The 22,634-nt window shown below is 39.3% G+C and overlaps 1 protein-coding gene across 4 annotated transcripts in view; it reads right to left on the reverse strand.

Moving 5' to 3' along the window:
* Nucleotides 1-6,205: 6,205 nt before the first annotated feature.
* CEPT1 (choline/ethanolamine phosphotransferase 1) overlaps nt 6,206-22,634 on the reverse strand; it is a 39,296-nt gene continuing 22,867 nt past the window's right edge. For 2 of the 4 annotated variants that reach the window (XM_002715782.5, XM_051856171.2), the window contains exons 5-9: nt 14,855-14,939; nt 8,755-8,886; nt 8,164-8,322; nt 7,590-7,715; nt 6,206-6,996 (exon numbers count right to left, since the gene is read on the reverse strand). In XM_002715782.5, coding sequence (XP_002715828.1) covers nt 6,877-6,996; nt 7,590-7,715; nt 8,164-8,322; nt 8,755-8,886; nt 14,855-14,939 — 622 coding nt within the window. In that variant the 3' untranslated portion in view covers nt 6,206-6,876. The remainder of the gene's footprint in view (nt 6,997-7,589; nt 7,716-8,163; nt 8,323-8,754; nt 8,887-14,854; nt 14,940-22,634) is intronic. The other 2 variants (XM_008264699.4, XM_070077884.1) reach the window with 1 other exon arrangement.

The raw sequence follows: 22,634 nt of genomic DNA on the forward strand, positions 1-22,634 counted from the left end.
CTGTTCGTGTGTCTCTTTGGCTACCACTATAGGAACAGAACCAACAGAACCACAAAAATGAGGCAGTGTTTGTGTGAGTAAACTGATGAGAAGTGGAGTACCTGGTCACAGTGGCCCTGAACTGTGGGCTGTGCATGGAGGTGTAGAATCCTAGGGGTCAGCGGCTCCACTTCTATCAGGAAGAGTAGAGATACTGGTAAAAGTAGCAACAGTACTGGTCACAGGGCAGCAGAGTCCTTGTTTCCAGGTAGGTTTGCTTTTTGACAGCCCCAGCAGGAGAGGATTCTGGCCAGAGGGAAGCCATCGCTGTCTAGGGTAACTCCAAGTAGGGATTTGAGTCCATGGAAGCGAGTGGAGAACACTACACGACTTCTACAAATGGGTCTGTTTGGACCAGTTCTTTACTTTTAGTCTTAGATATCCTATCTCCAACTGGTGGTTATTTTTTGGGAAGCCTAGTTCAGTTCTTCAACTAGTGCACTGACTTTTTTTTCCCTTTTCAGAAAAGAGGTCACAACCTTAGAGTCAAAAGGAGTTCAGTGACACCTGCTCCTTTCTCCTGCTACACCTCTATGGACAGTTTCTGCTTAAACACTCCAAGATCTGGGACACTTTTTCAGAAGCATTTTATTGTTAGAAAAATTCAACCCCCACCCCTTGTTTAATTTTATTTAGAAAGCACAGAAACAAAGATCTAGCATCTTTTGGTTCACTCTTCCAATGCCCACAACCACCAGGGTTGGGCCAAACTGAAGCCAGGAGCCCAGAACTCAATCTGGGTCTCCCACATGGGTGTAGGGACCAATATTTGAACCATCATGTGCTGCCTCCCAGGTGAGAAAGCTTGATGGGTATCAGAGGAGCTAGAACTTGAAACAGTTACTGTTGCTCCCCCTCTTCATGGAGGAACGACACTAAACCCTGCCTAGGCTTCATATCCGAGTCACGGCACCATTATGTCGCTCCCCCTCTTCGTGGAGGAACGACACAGGACCCTGCCTAGGCTTCATATCCGAGTCACGGCACCATTATGTCGCTCCCCCTCTTCATGGAGGAACGACACAGGACCCTGCGCTGTTCTTTCGTCTGTTCGGCCCTCCCCGGGTTTGCTGCTGGTTCTTCCCGGGTTGGCTACTATCCCTTCCACCTCCGTGGAAGGGCAGTTCCCCCTGGCCACATTCCCCACTTCCGCAGGGGAGCGGCACACCGCCGGCCGGCTCTCTCGGGGGCTGCACAGGTGTTCCCTCAGATGTTCCCCTTAGATGTTCCTGGTGCATGCCGTCTCTCTCCTCCTTTATAGTCCTCCTCCGCCAATCCCAACTCGGCTGCCCACACGCCGAGCACGCTGCCCTCCAATCAGGAGCAAGTCCTACAGTTTATTGGTTGAAATGGAGGCAGCTGTGTAGAAGCTGTTTTCTTCTCTCCCAGCACCATATTGTGGGAGAGCAGATGCATAGAATAAGTCTTAATTCCAGTAACTTAGTCCAGTCCGGATTGCTCCCCACAGATCCCCCTTTCTTTTTATTTTTGGCGTTGATACGCACCTGTCTTTGGTGCCCCGTGGCACACACTCTGCTCTGCTTGCTAGAGTTGCCACAGGTTCTTACAAGTCCTATCAATCAGGCAAACCGAATCCGGGTCCTCTCTTCGCCATGTTGTGAGGAGGTTTTTAGGCGCTGATGCGTGCCTGTGTTCGGTGCCCTGCAGCGCATGCTCTACTCTGCTAGAACTGCCTGCAGGTGCTTACAAAACCTATCAGGCAAACCGAATCCAAGCCTTCTCAGCGCCATATTGTGGGGAGGCTTATTGGTGTTGATTCGTGCCTGTCTTCGGTGACCTGCGGCGCATAAGCTGCTAGCCGCCCACAGGTGCTCATTGCCTCCCTAATCAGGCAGACCGAATCCAAGCTTTCTCATTGCCATGTTGTGGGGAGGCCTTTCTATTTCTCTATTTCTCTATGTCCGGGCATTCCTATTTCTCCCATTCTACTTCCATCTTCCAGCATTCCCATTTCTCTCATTTTACTTCTAAACTTCTGCTTCTCTTATCCCTGCGGCCTCCCGGCGCCCGCCCCGAGGCTGCCTCTCGGCGGCTTTCCGGCTCTGAGCCGCCTCAGCCCGCGCCCCTCTCATCCGCGCGGCTCGGCTTTGCGTGCACACTCCACGGTCTCGCACTTAGCCCAGCGTTCCCTATCTACTTGTGCCCTGCACGCTCTCTCTGCGCGCGGCAGCCTCCACGAGTCACACAGCGTAGCTCACATCTCCGCCACTAGCATTCAATCCAAGTTCCCCGGGCTAGCCTGGCGAATTCAACCCAGCTCACGTCTCCGCCCCACGATTTGGCTTCCCGTCCTTTGCTCCCCGGGCTAATCAGACGGATCCCAATCCGGCTTACGTTTCCGCTTCTGGTTTCAACTTTTCGCCCCCTATTCCCGGGCTAACTTGAGAATCCCAAAGTGGCTTTCGTCTCTGCCTCGGCCTGCCCACCGCGGCTTCAATTTCCCTAACATTTTTCTCTACCCGGTATGTTTCCCCAAGCTTTCCTCCAACAATACTCCTCCCTCATTTCTCCTGGCCTCTCCCCACAGTCCGCATCCGAGTCTAGCTTTCACTTTCGCTTTCGACCTTAGAGATTTCTCCCAGCTTCCCCCCGTAGTCCGTATCCGAGTCTATGCCTAGGCTTTCAATAGCTTCTTCCGGCACCTTTTTCGTCCGGCTTTTCCCTAGGCTGTTTGCTAGTCTCTCTCTCCGGTATTTTCCCAGTTCTTCCCGTTTCTTCCCTCCTAAGTTTCCTATCCGTCCTAAGTTTCCTATCCGAGTCACGGCACCACTATGTCGCTCCCCCTCTTCATGGAGGAACGACACTAAATGCTGCCTAGGCTTCATATCCGAGTCACGGCACCATTATGTCGCTCCCCCTCTTCGTGGAGGAACGACACAGGACCCTGCCTAGGCTTCATATCCGAGTCACGGCACCATTATGTCGCTCCCCGTCTTCATGGGGGAACGACACTAAGCCCTGCCTAGGCTTCATATCCGAGTCACGGCACCATTATGTCGCTCCCCCTCTTCGTGGAGGAACGACACAGGACCCTGCGCTGTTCTTTCGTCTGTTCGGCCCTCCCCGGGTTTGCTGCTGGTTCTTCCCGGGTTGGCTACTATCCCTTCCACCTCCGTGGAAGGGCAGTTCCCCCTGGCCACATTCCCCACTTCCGCAGGGGAGCGGCACACCGCCGGCCGGCTCTCTCGGGGGCTGCACAGGTGTTCCCTCAGATGTTCCCCTTAGATGTTCGTGGTGCATGCTGTCTCTCTCCTCCTTTATAGTCCTCCTCCGCCAATCCCAACTCGGCTGCCCACACGCCGAGTACGCTGCTCTCCTCCAATCAGGAGCAAGTCCTACAGTTTATTAGCTGAACTGGAGGCAGCTGTGTAGAAGCTGTTTTCTTCTCTCCCAGCGCCATATTGTGGGAGAGCAGATGCATAGAATAAGTCTTAATTCCAGTAACTTAGTCCAGTCCGGATTGCTCCCCACAAGTTACTCCAATAATGGTATGTGGATATCCCAAGAAGTGTCTCAACTGCAGTAGTAAATGCCTGCCCCCCAATTTTTTTTGACAGGCAGAGTTAGACATTGAGAGAGATATAGAGAAAGGTCTTCCTTCCATTGGTTTATCCCCCAAATGGCTGCTACGGCAGGTGCGCTGTGCTGATCCAAAACCAGGAGCCAGGTGCTTCCTCCTGGTCTCCCATGTGGGTGCAGGGCCCAAGGACTTGGGCCATCCTCCACTGCACTCCCGGGCCACAGCAGAGAGCTGGACTGGAAGAGGAGCAACCGGGACAGAATCTGGCGCCCCAACTGGGACTAGAACCCAGGGTGCTGGTGCCGCAGGTGGAGGATTAGCCAAGTGAGCCGTGGCGCCGGCCTGCCCCCAAATTTTAAAGTGTGTTTAGAGATGGGTGTTTGGCCCTAGTGGTTAAGATGCACCTAGATACCTGCATCCCATAATGGAGGGCCTGGGTTCAAGTCCCAGCTCTGCTCCCAATTCCATCTTTATGTTAATGAGCATCCTGGGCAGCAGCAGGTGATGGCTCAAGTACGTGGGTCCCTGTTACCCATGTGGGAGACGTGGACCGAATTCCTGGTTCCTGGCTTTGGCCTGGCTTAGTCCCAGTGGTTGAAGGCAATTGGGGAGTGTCAATGAATGGGAGGTCTCTTGTTTCTCTACTTTTCAAATGTGTAAAATAAATAAAACATTTTTGTGTGTTTACGTGAATGTGGTCCTCAGAATGTGGAGAGCGGAACAGGAAGGAGGTCCCAAATGAAGTTAAAGCTGATGTAGTCTGATTTGGGAACACAGAGACCTGCTGCAGATGCTCCACTGCCCACATCCCATCCCTAACAATGTGGCTACCTGTCACAGCTCCCAAGAATCATCACCTTGTTTTTTTAGGTGGTTTATAACACTGGTTCCTAAACTTAATTGTGCCTCAAAAAGGTTTCAGAACATGAACCAGGATCCTGGTAACCTTGCTGTAGGGATGCAGCCATTCTGGCTGCGACCATCATCTTGCCCTTTGGGTAAGCCTGATAATCATCTGAAACCCTGTGGGGTAAGCAAAATCATTAACATAAGCTACTGGGCTTGACTTGCTGGACCACACTGGAAATGTCCCTTATTTAATGCCTGAAATATTAGTATTTCTTGAGAAAGTACAGGTGTACTTCAATTAGCATGGGCCATTTTTGTGTGTAAAATCCAGATTTTCCCCCTGCCTTGATGTGCAGTTTTATGTCTTGGCCCTACCTTGCCCACCCGAGACTGCTTGTCTCCCCGCATTGCCCCCAATAAAGTAAATTTATTCTGTGTACCCCTGGATTTGTCTGCTTCTTTGGTTTCCTGGCCCCTTCTGCCTTTGGTTGCTGGTTTTCTTGCACTGGGTTTTCCTGAAACACTTGTGAAAATATTCTGAAGCCCCATCCCAAATCTGTCATATCATCTCTAGAGTTAGGACTTGGAAGTCTGTAATTCTTCAAGACTTGTTCAGGTGATTTTGTGATACTTGGCCAGGTAAATGAAAAGTCAGGGCCAGATGCGGTTCCCTACGCACGTGCCCGTGATCTGATACTGATGGTAATTAGGGCTGAAAGAGGCCCACACCAAATACCTGAATGCTTTTCAAATGCCCTCTACACTGACCAAGTCTGTAGGAGAATATACGCATGCACATTTCAGTTAGCCCTCAGCATCCTGGCTGTAGCTTTAGCTCATTAAAGTCCAGTGTGATATAGAGAAGCACACTGGACCAGGATACAGAAGACTTGGGTTCTAGGCTCCATTCTGAAAAATGGCAGTGCTATGACACACATGCCATTTAGCCATAATTTCCACTGCAGGCAATTAATACCTGCTTTGTCTGTTGTAATAATCAAATAAGAGGACAGATATGCAGTGGAAACAAGTAGAATTTTTCCTCCATGTCCTGCTTTGTCCTACCTTCCAAAACTTTATCTGCCTTGGTATTTTCCTGTATAAACTATTTCTCTATCCCAGAGGGTGGAGAAGTTGCCAGCAAGGTAATGGGAGGTTTCCATCTCCTGTACTGTCTGGAAATGAAATCAAAATTCTCATTGCTAATCCAGATCTACATGGTACTGATGGAACCATTAAACGTGCAAGAAAGTAGAGTTCTGGCTGCCATGCAAGGCAGTGCAGCTACTATTTATTCCTGATTACCGAACAGGATACAAATAAAAAATAAGCTACTATATTTAGCCAACAGTTTAAACCTTTTCTGCTAGCTCCGTCTTCATTCAAGTAACCAAACTAGTCATATACAATGGAAACATACCTGCTTCCCACTTCAAAGTGCACTTAAGAAGGGAGTACAAAAGTAACCGCTGAGAGAGATCCAGGCAAAAAACAAAAAACAGAAAAAAAATTAGAGCAAAGGTTTCAGATTTTTAAACAATTGATAATCACTAAGGTGATGGACTATAACATAAAGAACTCAAGAGGGAAAATGAACACAGTTCTCTTTTTGAAAGTTAAATAGTTTCTGCAGAAAAGAAAGGTCATGGGATACATAATGATAACACAGCTGATCAAATTTCCTTACTTGTTAAAGAACAGAAATAAATTTTACTTACATTTTAAAAAAGACATTAAAAATTACTTTATCTTTCCACTGAATAAAAGTGAGAAAAGTTGGCTTTTGGATCACATATTTATTTAAAAAAATAAAATGGATTGACAAAGTTAACACATGATTCCACATGCTAACAGGACTTCCCAAGCCCATGAGAGATACTTTTTCTTGAGCAATAAAAAAAATTACTTCCTCAATAATGTAAAGAAAGATAGGAAACCTTTCAATCCAAATTCAAGGTCTTTACCACTAGTTCCCCCTCACAAGCTAGTGGGATGTATCTGTGTCACAAGCTGAGCTCTCAGTAAAGATAGCTTTAGAAGACACTAAACAAGGATGTTACTAAAAGATGATGATTTGTTAAAAATTATAAAGTAACCATCTTTTGGCCAGCAAATAATCTACAGCAGAAATCTCCACCACTGGAGATCTACTCCTCATGCCATTATTCTGAATCCAGGATAATTACAAACACATGGCATATTTTTTTTTCCCCTGCATGCTTTCTTGGGCCAAACTCTGTACGACAATTGTACAATTTACAGGATGGGACTAAATTCCCATTCTCACACAGGATAGTTAGGGAGTGTTACCAGTAACAAAGAATAAAGGTGACACAACATTGATTATTATAAATTATATTTGTTCTTATCCACCCCTCTTCTCCTTAATATTTTCAGATTCTTTCCTGCAGAAAACATGAGTTTCCTATAAAACACCAATTGCATCATTAATGATGATTAGAATGTGCCGTAGAGACCTTGATTCTGAAGACATGTATGTGCAGGTGAGATGCGATCTGATTACAAACACTGACACAGTAGCGGATCAAATCAAAGAAAGAGAAGACCTAGAAAGAAGAGAGACTGTTAGGTTCTCAGCACATGGTAACGCCTTTCCTCAGATTCCTGAAAGTAAAGAGAAGTGGCTTCTGATCTGCTTCTCTTCAATTCAAATTCACTCTCAGTTCTCTGTTTTAATAACTCAACTTCCACATAATCTTTTCTTTATAAGGATCAACAAATTCTTTGACAGTACATTTTTCAAGCTCTGTGGATCACACTTTGTCACAACTGCCCAAGTCTGCCATCATAGTGTGAAAACAGCCACAGAGAATACAAAAATGAATGATCATGCTGGGATCCAATATGACTTGATTTACAGAACAGGCTCTAGGCTCACAGGGTGGTTTGCCAGCTCCTGCTTTCCATAATCAGAAGTTTCGAGTTGAACATTGATGTAGGCAGGACTAACAACAATAACGCAAAAAATGACTCCACTCTGAAGCCACAGGGAGCTCTCACAAAGTTTCATATACACATATGTGGATTTCTGATGCTTCAAATCATTAAAATTGTATGATTTATCTCATAGGATTGGCCTACCAAAACTAGAGAATAAGTAGCTCCCAAATCATGAAACACAACATGGCAAAATACTTACCAGGGCAATCCAAAGTACAATATATTCATCGATAAAGCTGTTAAAATACTGATCCAGAAACAAAAGTGCTGGACCTATGAATGCTGTGTCATGCAAATGCATTTCACTTTTCGTCATGTGTGCAACCTATGAATAAAACAGAATCAGTGATGTCCACATTTTCATACAGAGCAACTGTGATCTACAAAGTAAATCAGTAGTGAGTTCAAATATCTATTTCAATTACTTAGAAATATGAAGCATATGTGAAAAAGAAAGGGATCATCATGTTAACTAATTCCACAAAAGATGCTTTTCAGCAATACCCTTAAATTTCAGTTGAGACTGAGACTAAGGAGAGCAGGTAATCTAAACAACCACTAAATAAGGAATAGAAGAGTGAAACGTTGTAGGGGTTCAAAGAACTTCCGATGACCTTAAATTGTAGTTTACAAAAGGTATAGCTTTCTTGCTGATGTCAACAGGCTGTGACTTCAAACTTTAGGACTGCTTAGGAAGCCACATAATGAAAAATAGGGCCATAAAACCAAAATGAGACAGTTAACAGCAAAATAATGAAAATCTGAGTACTTACCACAAGCTTGTTAGTGATTTTAGCAGATACAAAACCAAATGTCAGTATATAAAGACAAGGATGCTTTTCAAAAAGCTGAACTGCTGATTTCTTGTAGATCATTGCAGCTAACGTAATCACTGATCCAATATGGAGAAAAGGAGAAAGGACACTTGTTCCCTGCACAAAGTAAAGAGAAGATTTAATAATATACTACACGCTTTTGCTGTAACACAGTTCAACTCAAACTTCCAAGAGCTTCATGTTGCCTGAAAGCTGGCAATTTCTATAAACTAAATGGAACAACAGAATGGCTAACAAAAAGCAACAACACAAATAGGTTAGGCAAGAACTGAGAATTTGACTTAAATGGACAGCATTAGTTTTACAAATCAGGTCACATTTAAAAAAAAGTATGTGTTCAAGTTTTTATTGTGTGTGCACAATAAACATGCAAATGTTGAGCATGTATCTATATTTAAAGCTGAGAAATTTTGAAACATTATTTTTCTTAAGGATAATTAAATTCTGAATTAACAGGTGATTTTATACATTTCAAATGAAAAACAAGACCCAGTGCAAAAATTTCTGGACATCTTAAGCTATACTCACTGCTATTGTTGATCCATTTTTGCCAACACCACCTGTGAAGATTACACGGAAGTAATTTGTACAGGAAAATATGGTCCCTGCTACAGTACAAAGTGCAGGAAAAATTTTCATTTGAATATTCAGCACTGGAATCTTTAATGGGTAGAGAGAGAGAACACAATTAAAATATATACAACTAGCACAAATATTTTATTCATATTCTCAAATACTTTCCATTCCCTCAGTTTATCATGTACTGAAAGCAATAGAAGTTTTCATCTCATTTCATGCAATATATAACAAGTCTCAAGACATAAGGCTATACAGAAATTATTCTCATTTCTGATCCCAACCTCTAACTTTAACAATCTGTGTCATAAATTAATGGATCCCATAGGTCTGGCAACAGTAAACCAAGTTGTCTTCTGGTATTTTTTAAAAAGTAGTGTACTTGCCTTTTTCTGTATGCATATTTTGAATTCTACCACTAAATTTGTGGTACATTTCTGACTACCGTGTGAGAGAAAGAATGGATATATAAGAAATATTTGCAACTGGTTTAAAAAAATCTCTAAAAGAGAATTAAAGAGAAAAGTTGTATTCAGAAGAGTTCCCAACTTCAAATTGTGAGAATATAGGAAGCTAATAAAAGCAGAGGGCGGTTAAGAGGTCATTCATATGCAAGAGAAAAAAAAAAAAAGCACATCCAAACAGGTCCAAATTGTGTATCTAAAATTTTAACATATAAATCTACTTTTCAGAAAAGTAAACAATATATTGTTATCATATTATACATAGACAATATGGATTGATTTACCTAAAATTTATGAGTGGACTAATACCATTCATTTAATCTTGCAAGCACAGTATCCACCATTTACAATGAAATGTACTGAATTTTTAAAATCATTTAAGATTTTCATCTTTGCACTCCTCTTACTTTTCTAGTCTCAAATTTTGTCCAATATGAACTGAAACCAATGCAATAGAAAAATAAGTTATATGTTCTGGTGACAGAAACAAATCATTATAGGAACAGGATTCTAAAAGCCCATGATAGTTTAACATGCAATGGGTTGTTACAGAAAGAGCAATTTAATTAGGACTATTTAAAATTTTTAGACTAGCATCTACTTACACTTGGCACTTCCTATTTTTATATGTAGAAAACCCCAGTAACATTGGCAGAAATAAATCTTAACATTTGAAAACTACATTTCCTCAAAACTCTCAAGAACTCACTTTGTTTACACAACTCAATGGCCTCTTGCAAAACTGCAGTTTTAAAAAAATTGAAATCAACTGTTCCAACTTCAAGTTGTACTGCAGTAGTGTTTAATTTTCCAAAGTGAAATAGGTCACCCTAAAAATCAAGTCTAGAATGTTATGGAGCATCCTAAATGGTCTTCATCTTCCCTTAAGCTGATATCCAACTCCTCAGTCCAACTTGTTTTCAGTACAGGAGAAAACCATGGTTGCTTTGAACTCTAGATTTTTCTGCTCCAGTTCAGAAAACAAAGGACACTACAAATCAAATCTGATGCACCTGGCTGAAACCCAACAGTTTGGCTAGTTTCCTTGTTCCTGGCCTCTCCACCACTCCTCTTGCTTTTCTATCCCAGAAACAAAGGCCTTCTCTGGCAAAAGGGGGCATTCCTGTAATAGTACCAGGGTACTGAGGAAGTGCCAACTCAGCATAACAGTAATCCATGTAATGACTGAACTGACTGGTCATAACAGTATTTACAATTTGACAAAATTGCTTTAGGATCATGGAAATTGTTGCCCTTTGAAAGAAGTGATAAACACATACATTAGGAAATTGGCAAATTAGTACAGGGCTTGAATCACAAAGTAAGCAAGCAAGCTTTAGACCACAGGAGCAAAGTATCATAAACATTCTCAGGACTCTCATCACTTTTGTTATGTATGTTAGTTACATAGGCCAACATGTAAGCTCCTAAGTGCAGGATTTTGCTTCAACTGACTTGTACTTTCTCTAGAGCCCCGGTTGTTGTAGGCACTTAATAGGTATTCGTTGAAAGAAGATTAAAATTGTCTCCCTTTCTCTTCCTGTCTACACAGCTTTGAGATGATGAAGAAACACTGTGGTCCCACATAAACAATGAAAAAATTAGCTACAAGAAAATATGAAGCAAAGTGAGGGGAAAGCTGGAGTCACTGGGACACTAAACATCACCAGGTGATCCCTTAAAAATTGGCACCAACTAAACCTCTTACAAAAAGTGTAAGTGTAGCCAATTTCACTCCACACTCAAGATAAAGGTGGCTGGACACACTCTGTGTTTTCCCCCAGATCACAAAGGGTGGGTACATTTGGTCTTTCTTAGTCTTTTTTTTTTATCCGTTAGCACCATCTTGAAACTCATCTAAGATGGCCAGTGTGCTACAGTGACAACACCTTTATACCAAGCTGCCTGGAGTTTCTATAGCCTCCAGGACTTGGGAAGATTAAGAAAACCTTTGGGTCTTGTCTGTCCTATTAGGGGAAAATATTCTGGATTCATTCATGAAGCTATGCATCCAAATAATGTAATAAATTTTAAAAAAGATCAAGAGACACAAAATCTTAAATTCTCAGATTCTTTACCAGATTACAATGGACAAGTTTGGTCCAACAGCTTGGATTAAAGCAGATTAGTATCAGTATTAAACTGTTATACTAGTTTGCTAATAATAACATGGTCTTAGCAAACTTCAGCAGAAATAGAAAGTACCATTTTGAGCTTCTTTCAATTTGGGAATGTCTCTTTGTAAATCATTTTAATATAAGCTAATCCCACCAAAATACAGAAAAATGTTAACATTATTTTAGTGTCCACCAAGTGTTGGAGGAAAATTATCATGTCTGAGTTATTTAAGTGTATTTTCAGATTTTTTTAAAGTTCAGAAGGAGAGGCAAATAATTTACACAGAAAGTATTCAATGAATCCTGTAACATCACCTGCAAAATCATGCATTCAGTTGCCCTAACTGGATTCCAGAAGATGTCTCATGATTTAATATACAGTTAATCAAGTACCACATTTAAAAGAATCAATTATCAATAAAAGTAACATTTAATAGTTCTCTTCCAAAGTGAGAGGACACTCTCTCTCTAAAATTTTTATTTATTAGAGGGAGGGAGGGCAACAGGGAAGAGCAGGTGAGGAGAGAAAGAGAGATAGAGAACAAAGGAACACACCATGTCCATCTGCTATCAACAGCAAGGCCCGGGCAGTAAACTGGTAATTCAATACAGATCTTCCACATGGGTGACAGGAACCCAATTACTAGGGCCAGCCTGGAGTCAGGAGCCAGAGCTGGGAACTGAACCCAGGTACTACAGCATCCCACTGGCCTGTCTGCTCCCGCCCCACCCCTTTATTTAAGAGAGTGATAGGATAGATGATAGTTCTAAGACATTCCAAAAGGAGATTGTCTTTTGGGGTATCAATACAAGAAATGTGTTTTTTGTTGCTTGCAATGTATAACCCAAATAATGTCTTTTGTGTATGTAGATGTAAATCACTTACTTACCTTTCCAAAAGAGCTGATCTTCTGGAATCAACCTTATGTAGACTTTTGTACTTTTTTTTTTTTTAAATCATAAATTTGCTTTCTAAATATCATTAAAAGCCATTTAATGTAATGTAGATTTGGAAAGCAACTTCTATTTTATGGCCACAATCTTAGATGAAAATGTCAAAGCTGAGCCCTAAATAAATCTTTTCTCCATTTTGGCACAAAAATAAATGGGAATATTACATGTAATAGTTGTTCCTGAACATAATGCAATTCAAAGCAGCATGTTCAGAATGAACCCATAAGCCAAATAAAAAGAAAAAAAGCAATATTTGTTACACACATCCCTGATCCAAAAGCCCAAAAGTGCTCCAAAAATCCAAGATTTTTCAAGTTCTAAGCTTTGAATTTTAGAGTATTTCAGATTTGCAATTTTTGGGTTAGGGATGCTCAGCCTATAAAGTATATGCAAATATTACCAAATCCAAAAAAATCTGAACTCTGTAACACTTTTCATCTTAGTATTTCAGGTTAGGGATATTCAACCTGCATGGTGGTCTGCAGGTCAACTGTGGGAACCTGTGCCAGAAGTTGCTCAAAAACACCGCATATTTCACTAAGTCTTCAAGTATCACCAGGGAAGACAGGCCCTTCCCTTCCAGTTTAATGATGCTAACAACAGGACCGATGATGTTAAAAATGGGCAGGTGCCTGGGGATCTGCTTTCCTGCTGCAACTTAATTTATTTTGAACTGGACTGCTGGATTTAGGAACTCCATTTCAGTCCTGAATCTGAGTTCCTCAGACAACTTTTTAAAAACATAATAAAAAAGATGAGTATATTATCTTAATTACAAGTAAATATAGGACTAAATACTTAATCTTTTTAAAATAAAAAATACTACATCTGTTATGACCATGTACAGGTTTTAAGTACAAATCCTACTTAAAAAGGTAAAAAGTATACCTGAAGCAATTCACTGCCAGGTACTACCTAAGAAATTAGGATATGTACATAACACATGTATAGATAACTTTGTTTATAATGTTCTATGCATTCCCATATATACCAGGATAATTAGGTATATAAAACCAGATGATTTGATTTGTTTTGAAATGATCTAGTCAGAAATCCTGTTTTTGGGATATGGTATATTGAACTTTTATAGGCAATATAGGTATGTTCAAGACAGTAAAAATAATTCTGGGGAGACAATTTTGGTATGCAATAAGTCCTATGAAAAATAATCCATATAGACAAGGGAAGTAAAAAAATTAAATGGGGGTTGGGTTAGGCTTTGTAATATGGTTTCAAGAAAAAAATCTATTCTTCCTTTCCTAAAAGGTGAAATTACAAAAAAACTAATCTACTTAAGAGTAAAAATAATAAAACTCCTATCTCTACACATTAGTCTCAAAGCCAATAGGATGTCTATAATGAAATCTATGGCATACACATACAAATACAGGGTATTTTAAATAGTTCATGGAAAATGGAATTAGAAGATAATATGTATTTCCCATTAATTTTTTGAAAATCCCACGTATGTGCACCTGTGCCTGTGTATTTTATACATGACTGTGTATGTGTGTATGTGTGTTTTCTTTATATGTGACTAACAGTTTGCCAGCCCCAATTATTCTGATTTTTTAAGAGTTATATTCATTTAGGCTTAGTAAATCTTTTTGATAAAATCAGATCAAGTAAATTAGAAACACTGTGTTCTGAAGGGGTGGTGCTGGTAGTAACCAGCAGTTAACTGATGACCAAGGAGTACAAACTACTTTGACCCAGATCTGGAAGAACATATTCAAATCTTAAGAGCAGCAATGGCTTTTTTCAAGTGCTCATTATTTAACAGGCACCATCCTAAATGCTTCACATATATAAATTCAACTAGTTCACAAACTAACTTCATGAGATAAATACTACTATCCTCTTCATCTTACAGAGAAAATAGGCTACAGAGAGTTACATAATAGAACTCATTCATACAATTGGCAGTGGAACCTAGATTAAATGTAGTCTGGTTCCAGAACCTGTGCTCTTGGCCCTGATGCTATATTCCCTCTCTCAGAGGTCTGTGAAAAAGAATGTGTTTGTAAGGTGACCATATTTCAGTTCAGGTTGAAAATCAAGGTCCTGGCTTGTTAAAATCATTTCACAGCAGTGATTTCATCCAATAAGCACTTTAGGGCCAGAATGATTGAGCTTTAAGCAAATGAGAAAAAAGCTAGCAGATTCATGTAGTTCACAAAGAGAATAAAAGATTAACTTTGTTGCTGGTTATCTTGCTACTTTACCTGCTGTTTCCTCATCTGTATGATGAGTTGACAAAAATAATTCAGATTCTCAAAGGTCTTAAAAAAATAACAGCCCTGGAATGGAGAGACCTAATGCACTATATAATTTCCAGTAGTAAAATTTACCACGCTTTCAAGAGAAGTCTATGTCCTACCGTTTGCTGTGACTTTTCATTTTCACAAAAAATGAAATAGTCGTACACATTACCTTTTAATTGGATTATCCTATATTAGAAAACACAAGCAGAAGACAACATGCATTACATGGGATACACAATGCGAACAAAGTTACCATAGATTGCCAAAAAGGTGGTCCTCCAATCACTGCCAGCAAATGCATGATTATTATGAAGATTTGCACTTCAGTCACATCAATTCTGATTAGGTACAAAAAGCCAAAAAAGCAGAATTACTCAAAACAATTTCAAGTTAATTACTTGCAAGCATAGCAGCATTCCTCTATCATGCACAATAGGGAAAAAACCTCTCAAATATTGAGGAAAGGGGAAAAAGAAGTGTCAAAAATTTGTTATGAGCAAAATCATGAAATCCAGAGCCTTTTAATTTGATGAATTTCACAGAGCAATAAAAACCCCCCCTTTTCAAAATAAATTTCTGACTCATTGAAGTTGGGTTGAAACTATGGCTTAACCTTTCCCACCACAAAAAACCAAAACCAAAACCAAAAACAAAAACAAAAACAAAAAAACGGATGTGTGTTGTTTTTTTTTTTTTGAGTATCAAGCAGAGGGTTATACTGCACTACTCTGTAACATGAAATTTTGAAATAATGCTTTGTAGTATCAAATGAAAGTAATGATAAGCTTTAACTAAAATAACATAAATCAATGATACCTTGAAAAATGTACTGCCATTTAGATATATTTATTTAATGCCTGCCATGAAAAAATTTAAATCAATTCTCAATCCAATTATTTTTTTTCACTAGGGTTGACTTTCTAAGATTTCTGGAAAGAAGATACTGAAACAGCCAAGAATTAGCTTTGGGGTTGTTGAAAATGATCTTACAGTTAAGAAGAGACAAACCTGGTGCCAAAACAGGGCAGTAGAAATTAGAAGCCTGAACGTCTGAAAAAAAGAATATGGGCAGAAAGATTGAGAAGCAAAGCATGTACTGGTGTTTCCTTCCTTCTGTAGATGAACACTCTGTATAATCTTAAAATCATCTTTCCCTGATTTAGGATCCAAATGCTTTTTTTACTTTTGAGAATTTCTCCTACAAATATATTTGCACAAAATGGTGTTCATACAAAGTTATTTACTACAGAGTTATTTATAACAGCAAATTAAGAAAAATTCCTTAATGAGGGTGTGGCTATATAAATTATGTACTTCCTGAGAGGGGAATATTTTGCATATTTTAAGAAGAGTGGAGCAAGGCAGCTCCCTATATATAGATACAGACAAAATTCAGGATATATTAAATGAAATAAAAGTTGTAGGATGTATATAGGCTACTTTTGTGTAAAAAAGGAAGAAAATAATATTTTATTTTTGTCAATAATTGCACAACAAATTTCTGGAAGGGTGCACTGTAAACTAAGTAGTTGTCTATTAGGGAGGTCAGGGTGGAACTGGGTAGCTGGCAGGTAAGAATGAGAGTGTTTTTACTATATACCTTGATCATGATTGCTTTTCAACAGAGTGAAAAATCTACCTTAAGAAAGTCATTCAAAGGAAAGCAGGTATCAACAACAGCAAGGGGGTTCAATTCCTAAATAGCCCCCATTTCTAATATTGATACTTTAAGCAAATAATCTATAATGGAGCCTAAGGCATACCAGCTCTCATGCCCATAAGTAACTGGGCTGAAACCAGTTTCTTGCAATGAAAGACTGATTTATGCTCTAAAATGTTTTTAAATAGAAGTTTATTTAGCTGCAAACATACAGTGATGTAGTTATCTTGATATACACACTTACTGGAAAAATATGGACTGAATTAGGCTAAAAAGAATCTGTAGAGCTAACCTGGTGAGTGGTGTTGCCAATAAGGGGAATTACACTCAGTAGCAGACTCAGGAGACTAAGCAGGTAGGTGAGGTGTCGAAGATGATCGACTCTGTCTTGGGTGGAGGAGGGCAGACATCTTACAACATTTTGCTGGATATATGAAGTAGCCTTTTGGAAGGGGAAGGGCCAGAAGTATAGAATTACAAAATAAAAATGGAGGGAACCTCATGCAATTAATCTTTGTACTATGGATGAATATAAAAGAGAACAGGAAATATGAATTCTTAAGGAAAAGTTTTATGGCATAGCCTCTTTGAAATTTTGGGAAATATAAATTGTTGAACTATTGAGATCCTGTCATTATATTTAGCCAAAAATGTCCTCATGTTAAAAGAGGCAAGGAATGCTTACTTACCAGCTGGTAGTTAGGGATATTTTCTCCTACTTGTTTATCTGATTTAGAGCAATCTTTTGAACTCCTTCTACTCTGACTCAGGAGAACTGCCTACCAACACTCCTGGAAAAAATACAGGTCTGATCATGACTGTCAATGAGAAAGGGTGCAGCATAAAGCCATTCCCAGGGATAGGAACCAAGCAAGAGGGACGGGTGTCAGAAAGTGATTAACAATATGAGTTAATGGCTTTGTTTAGAAGAGAGCTAGCTATGTGACAGCCCACTCTGCACCTTTCCACTAGGAAGTCTCTCAGTCTGGGCTAATTATTTATTTTAACATATATTAGGAGGGGCTCATTTTAATCTTTCTAGCCATGCAGGACAGACACAGTTATTTAGAAGGGACATTATTACATAGAGGCAGGAATTTGCATTTCTGCAATGATTTCCTTTTTCTTATTATTACCACTTTAACAATGGAGAATCATGAGTGATAATATTCCCAAGTGCTGGGACTATTCCCAAAATAAAAAACCAAAGAAACTGACAACCACTACTATAACTCCCCAATTCAAAAAGCGTCCTTCAAGACACAAAGGATTTGTGAAAGAGTACCCAAAACACCAAAGTGATTAAAAAAAATTTGAGAAAACAAACCTCTTATCTGTGGCATTAGATTTCCACAGCATATAGTTCCAGAGGGAAAAAAACTAGATGATATTAAACTTAATTTTCTGTAACCATGAAGGTACACATGAAGGTATTTGAATATCTTGACTGGTATTTGATATCTTGAATATCTTGACAGAGTATTCATTCCATAATGAATACTTTGCTCTGATAAGAACACACTTGAATTACTACATGTCAGAAAGAAGCATTGTTATGATGTTGTCATGCAAGAAAAATAGAAAAAAGCAAATCAGTTGTAAGTCTAAGCTCTCCAATTTTTCTGAAGAGAGGCTATAGGCATGGTAGTCCAAGGTAAAAATAAGTTACAATATCCATTATTACCGTCCCACACTCCCTCTTGGACAACCATTCCCTACACTATAGTGACCCGACTGAGAAAGAGGTAAAAGAACAAAGTGTCCACAAATGATGAATTTTAACTTCCAAACAAGGGAACAGAGAATCTCTGGTTGGAGGGAGGATGTCAGGAGCCTTCATTACCATACAAAGGCAGTTACTACTCTGGAAACAGAAAATGTCTTTTAAAGGTGGTAAACAGGGTGTTAAATCCAAACTCTGTAAGTTTGCTGACTATGTAAAAGTTCTGTTTTCAAAGTTTCATTTTCATTTTCAGTGTTCGGAGATAAACCTAATAAATGTACTTGGTTTGAATTCCAAGACTCTGTATTAACTGGGGAATATAAAAAGATTTAAATGACATCCTATGTGAATTAATAAACATGTTAATCATCTTTTTTTCCAGAATTTTCATTGTCTTTTCCTACTAAAATAAAAAGACAATCTAATATACTTTTCTATGAGTAACACTATATATAAGATACCCTTGTATTTAACTTGTAAACACAGTTTTGCTAAAGTATAAAACATAAATGTGCTGCAATTTGGGTTGGCTATTAGTTTGATTAACAAAGAATATTCACTAAGCATAAATATACAATGTCAAAGAAACCTCCATCTGTACAATTTGACCACTGAGCTACTGTTAATAAGAAACATTTGTTGAAAGTCATTCATTTGAAGATAGCTGTCTAGAATTGTACATAAGGATTACTATTACTACAGATCTGTAATTATTTGTAAATGTAGTTCAAGTTCTAAGGAACTTATACATAACCAGATCAGTACACTTTATGGGGAATCCCAGGGGGTGGGAGACATGTTGGTGAAGTGAAATAAAGATCAGCCTAGAAATTCAAAATATTGCTTACCAGTATGCCTTGGTTTGCATATTAGTTTGGCTCATGTGTTAAAGGCCAGGTCCCTAAAGTCTTGTTACTGGTTAATGGATTAAGGGTGGAGACCTTATCATTTACAGTGTTTAGAAAGGTAGGCTTATTGAGAGAGACTTAGGTCACTGAGGGTGTAGACGTAGGTAGTTCTCACCTGTTTCCTGGCTACCATGTGATCCTTTCTTCACACACAATGCCACTGTCTCACCACACAACTGAACCAACAGGGCCTCCAAAAGACTGAGCCAAAATAAAATCTCCTTCCTTCATAAGTAACTTGTCTTGGGTATTTAGTTGTAGTAACAAAAAACCAATATATAATATTTTTACTTTATACCCTTGATAAGAGGCAAATTGGGTACAGCAATTTGAATTTAATAATTAAGTAACATTAACCATAAAGCTGAATGTGTATTTTTAAGAAAGGTTTATTTATTTATTTGAAAGTCAGAGTTACAGATAGTAAGGGAGAGAGAATCTTCCATCTGAAGGCTCACTCCCTAGCTGCAAAGGCCAGAGCTGGGCCAGGCTGAAGCCAGCAGTCAAGAGCTCTTCCAGGTCTCCCATGTGGGTGGCAGGAACACAAGTACTTAGGCCACCTTTCACTGATTTCCCCAGGCCATTAGCAGGGAGCTGGATTGGACGTGGAGCAGCTGGGATACGAACTGGTGCCCATAGGGGATGCTGGCGTTGCAGGTGGTGGCTTAACCTGCTATGCTACAACGATAGCCTCAATTATGTCCTTTTTAAATTCAAGTATTATATACAGGGAATACAAAGTTGAGTGTTTATTTCTGAAATAAGCTGTATTATCAATGAATGACTATATAGATCCTCAGATTTACTGAGACAACTAAAAAGGAAAAGTCCACTGAGTAACTGAGTTATTGGAAAAAAAATACATCCAAAGGCTAGATCAGAACAAGTGCTCTGATATAGAAAAAACAGAGTAGAGGCCTCACATTAAAGGGGTAGCCTATCACCTTTGGAAACTGAAGAACTAAATGGAGAGTTCTCTCACTTCACTTAGTGTTGAACCTAGAGTTAGGGATCATGGACTTATCTTCCTCTCTAGCACAACCAAATTCGGAAGAAATTTGTAACCTACTGGGAGTTAAAAACACAGGTCTTAGTATAATAAATGATAATGAAAACTTATGCCAACTTACGCCAATGAAACTTCTATGCCAAGCAAGCACTGTGGGAAACATATTACATTTTTAACCCTTCTAATTTTTCCAACTACTCTAGGAGGTAGGAAAAAAAATCACCATTTTATAGATGATAAATTTTAATCAGAAAGGTTAAGTGACTTTTACAATGTTAGAGAAAATAACAGAAAGAATGCTGAAACAAATGGAGTGTTCATATGATGTGCTTAAACTCCTTTAATTTTCACTCTACCAATCAATTGGGGCAAACATTTGTTCTATTTTTTTTTTCTTTTTTCTTTTTGACAGATAGACAGTGAGAGAGAGAGAGAGAGAGAGAGAGAGAGAGGGTTTTCTTCCACTGGTTCACACCCCAAATGGCCGCTACGGCCGGATCTACGCCGATCCGAAGCCAGGAGCCAGGTGCTTCTTCCTGGTCTCCCATGGGGTGCAGGGCCCAAGGACCTGGGCCATCCTCCACTGCACTCCCTGGCCACAGCAGAGAGCTGGACTGGAAGAGGAGCAACCGGAACTAGAACCTGGCACCCATATGGGATGCTGGCGCTGCACGCAGAGGATTAGCCAAGTGAGCCATGGCGCCGGCCCCTGTTCTAAGCTTTTAATTAGCAATTACTAAGATGTTTGTGAATTTCAGTATGATGCCCCTGCACTTGAACATAATTTCATCAATAATGCTAGAATACAACAGGCAAATGCTGACAAAATTTAGATGCTAATAAATTAATTTAGAAACAAATTAGTAAGAATCACTTTTTCTAAAATTTTCCCTCCAAACTTTGTTTAAATAAAAAAAGTACATCAGAAAATTTCATTCTAAAGATCAAATCAGTTAAGGCAACAGAGTGAAAGAAGAAAAAAAACTGTTCAAGTTAGTAACTGGTAAAAGTGAAGACAATGTATCTGGAGAAGACAGAAAATATTGTGAAAGCATTTTTTCTGATGTTAAAGTTCACTCGTTTCCAGAAACATTTTAATAGAATTTACTTTAATATAAATGTAGGGTACTTTAATATAGATAAACAAGATGAAAGTAAATAACACAGTCAATATTCTGACCATCAATTTCATTAAGAACATTGGTGGAGACCATTGGTGAGTATCATTAATAACAAAAAAGCAAAAATTATAAATCTAGACAGTGCGATGAGCATAAAATTACAAGTTTTTAGAGAAAAGCATCAGAAAATGGTGTAAGGGTAATGAAGGAAGCTAAAGATACATACTGAACTATGCACACTGTAGGAGTAACGCTCACAAATAATTATGCAAATACATTGTAAATTCAATTGACAATGGCATTAGCTTTGTTCCTTGACATGTCTATAGTACTTCTCAGTACTGTCCAGATTCCAAAGCTATTCTTTGGACTATGCATTGAATATCCCTATTAATTTGTCACCCAAACCATCATTTTTGCCATTGAATAACTGAATTTACAATGTTGCAATATTCCTTCAGAAAGAACTCTGCTAACAAGGCATTCATTTTTTGTTGTTGTTGTTGTTGACAGGCAGAGTGGACAGTGAGAGAGACAGAGAGAAAGGTCTTCCTTGGCCGCTGGTTCACCCTCCAATGGCTGCCGCGGCCGGCGCGCTGCGGCCGGCGCACCGCGCTGATCCGATGGCAGGAGCCAGGTACTTATCCTGGTCTCCCATGGGGTGCAGGGCCCAAGTACTTGGGCCATCCTCCACTGCACTCCCTGGCCACAGCAGAAGAGGGAGAAGAGGGGCAACCGGGACAGAATCCGGCGCCCCGACCGGGACTAGAACCCAGTGTGCCGGCGCCGCAAGGCGGAGGATTAGCCTAGTGAGCCACGGTGCCAGCCAAGGCATTCATTGTTTCTATTATATTTTGAAGTAATATTAATTTTTTGTGTGGGGGAGTGAGAGGACTTAATGTTGAAAACCTAATACAGCTTTGTATTGCTTAGAATGATCTATCAAGTTTTCATATGAACGGTTCCCCACCATTCCCTCTGAACTATAAAGTAAATTAAATCTAAGCTCTATTTTTTCTTGTAAATAAACTTTTCATAGTGAAGTATAAAGGATTCTGGGATATCTCATTGGAAAAACATTTCCTAATAAATGTTTTTGAATTTAAAAGCAGTAAGAGAAAAATAATAACTCTGAGAGGAAAAAGGTATATCATACTTCGTACTACCATTAGGGAAATATGTATTATTAAACAAAACGAAAACTGAAAGAGGAAGGTATTCAAAGTATGACTATGGTGACACAAAAAGCTAAGGCTATCTAACCTTGAAAGCAAACTAAGAGGGGAAAACATTATCTAAACGTATAGAAATGACAATAGCTTCTAGTATACATTTTTGAATTAAGATCATTGTTAATTTAAGCAGAAGAATCAGTATCAGAATGCTCAGAGCATGCTAGAGAAGTTAAGAGAATAAGCAGAATTTTTCTTTTTATTTATAAAGGGTTCTTTCAACTTATCTAAGAAAAACTCTGCTTGCTTTATCATTTTTGAAATAGAAATAGAAAAAAATCCTGTTTAATGGTGGAAAGGTATTTTTTTAAAAAATGGAGCAAAAATATTAGATATAATGGATATAAGGAAAAGAAAATCGGCTCTAGTATTAAATTACA

The sequence above is a fragment of the Oryctolagus cuniculus genome, chromosome 7, assembly GCF_964237555.1.
Source record: "Oryctolagus cuniculus chromosome 7, mOryCun1.1, whole genome shotgun sequence".
In the NCBI taxonomy this organism is placed as follows: Eukaryota; Metazoa; Chordata; class Mammalia; order Lagomorpha; family Leporidae; genus Oryctolagus; species Oryctolagus cuniculus.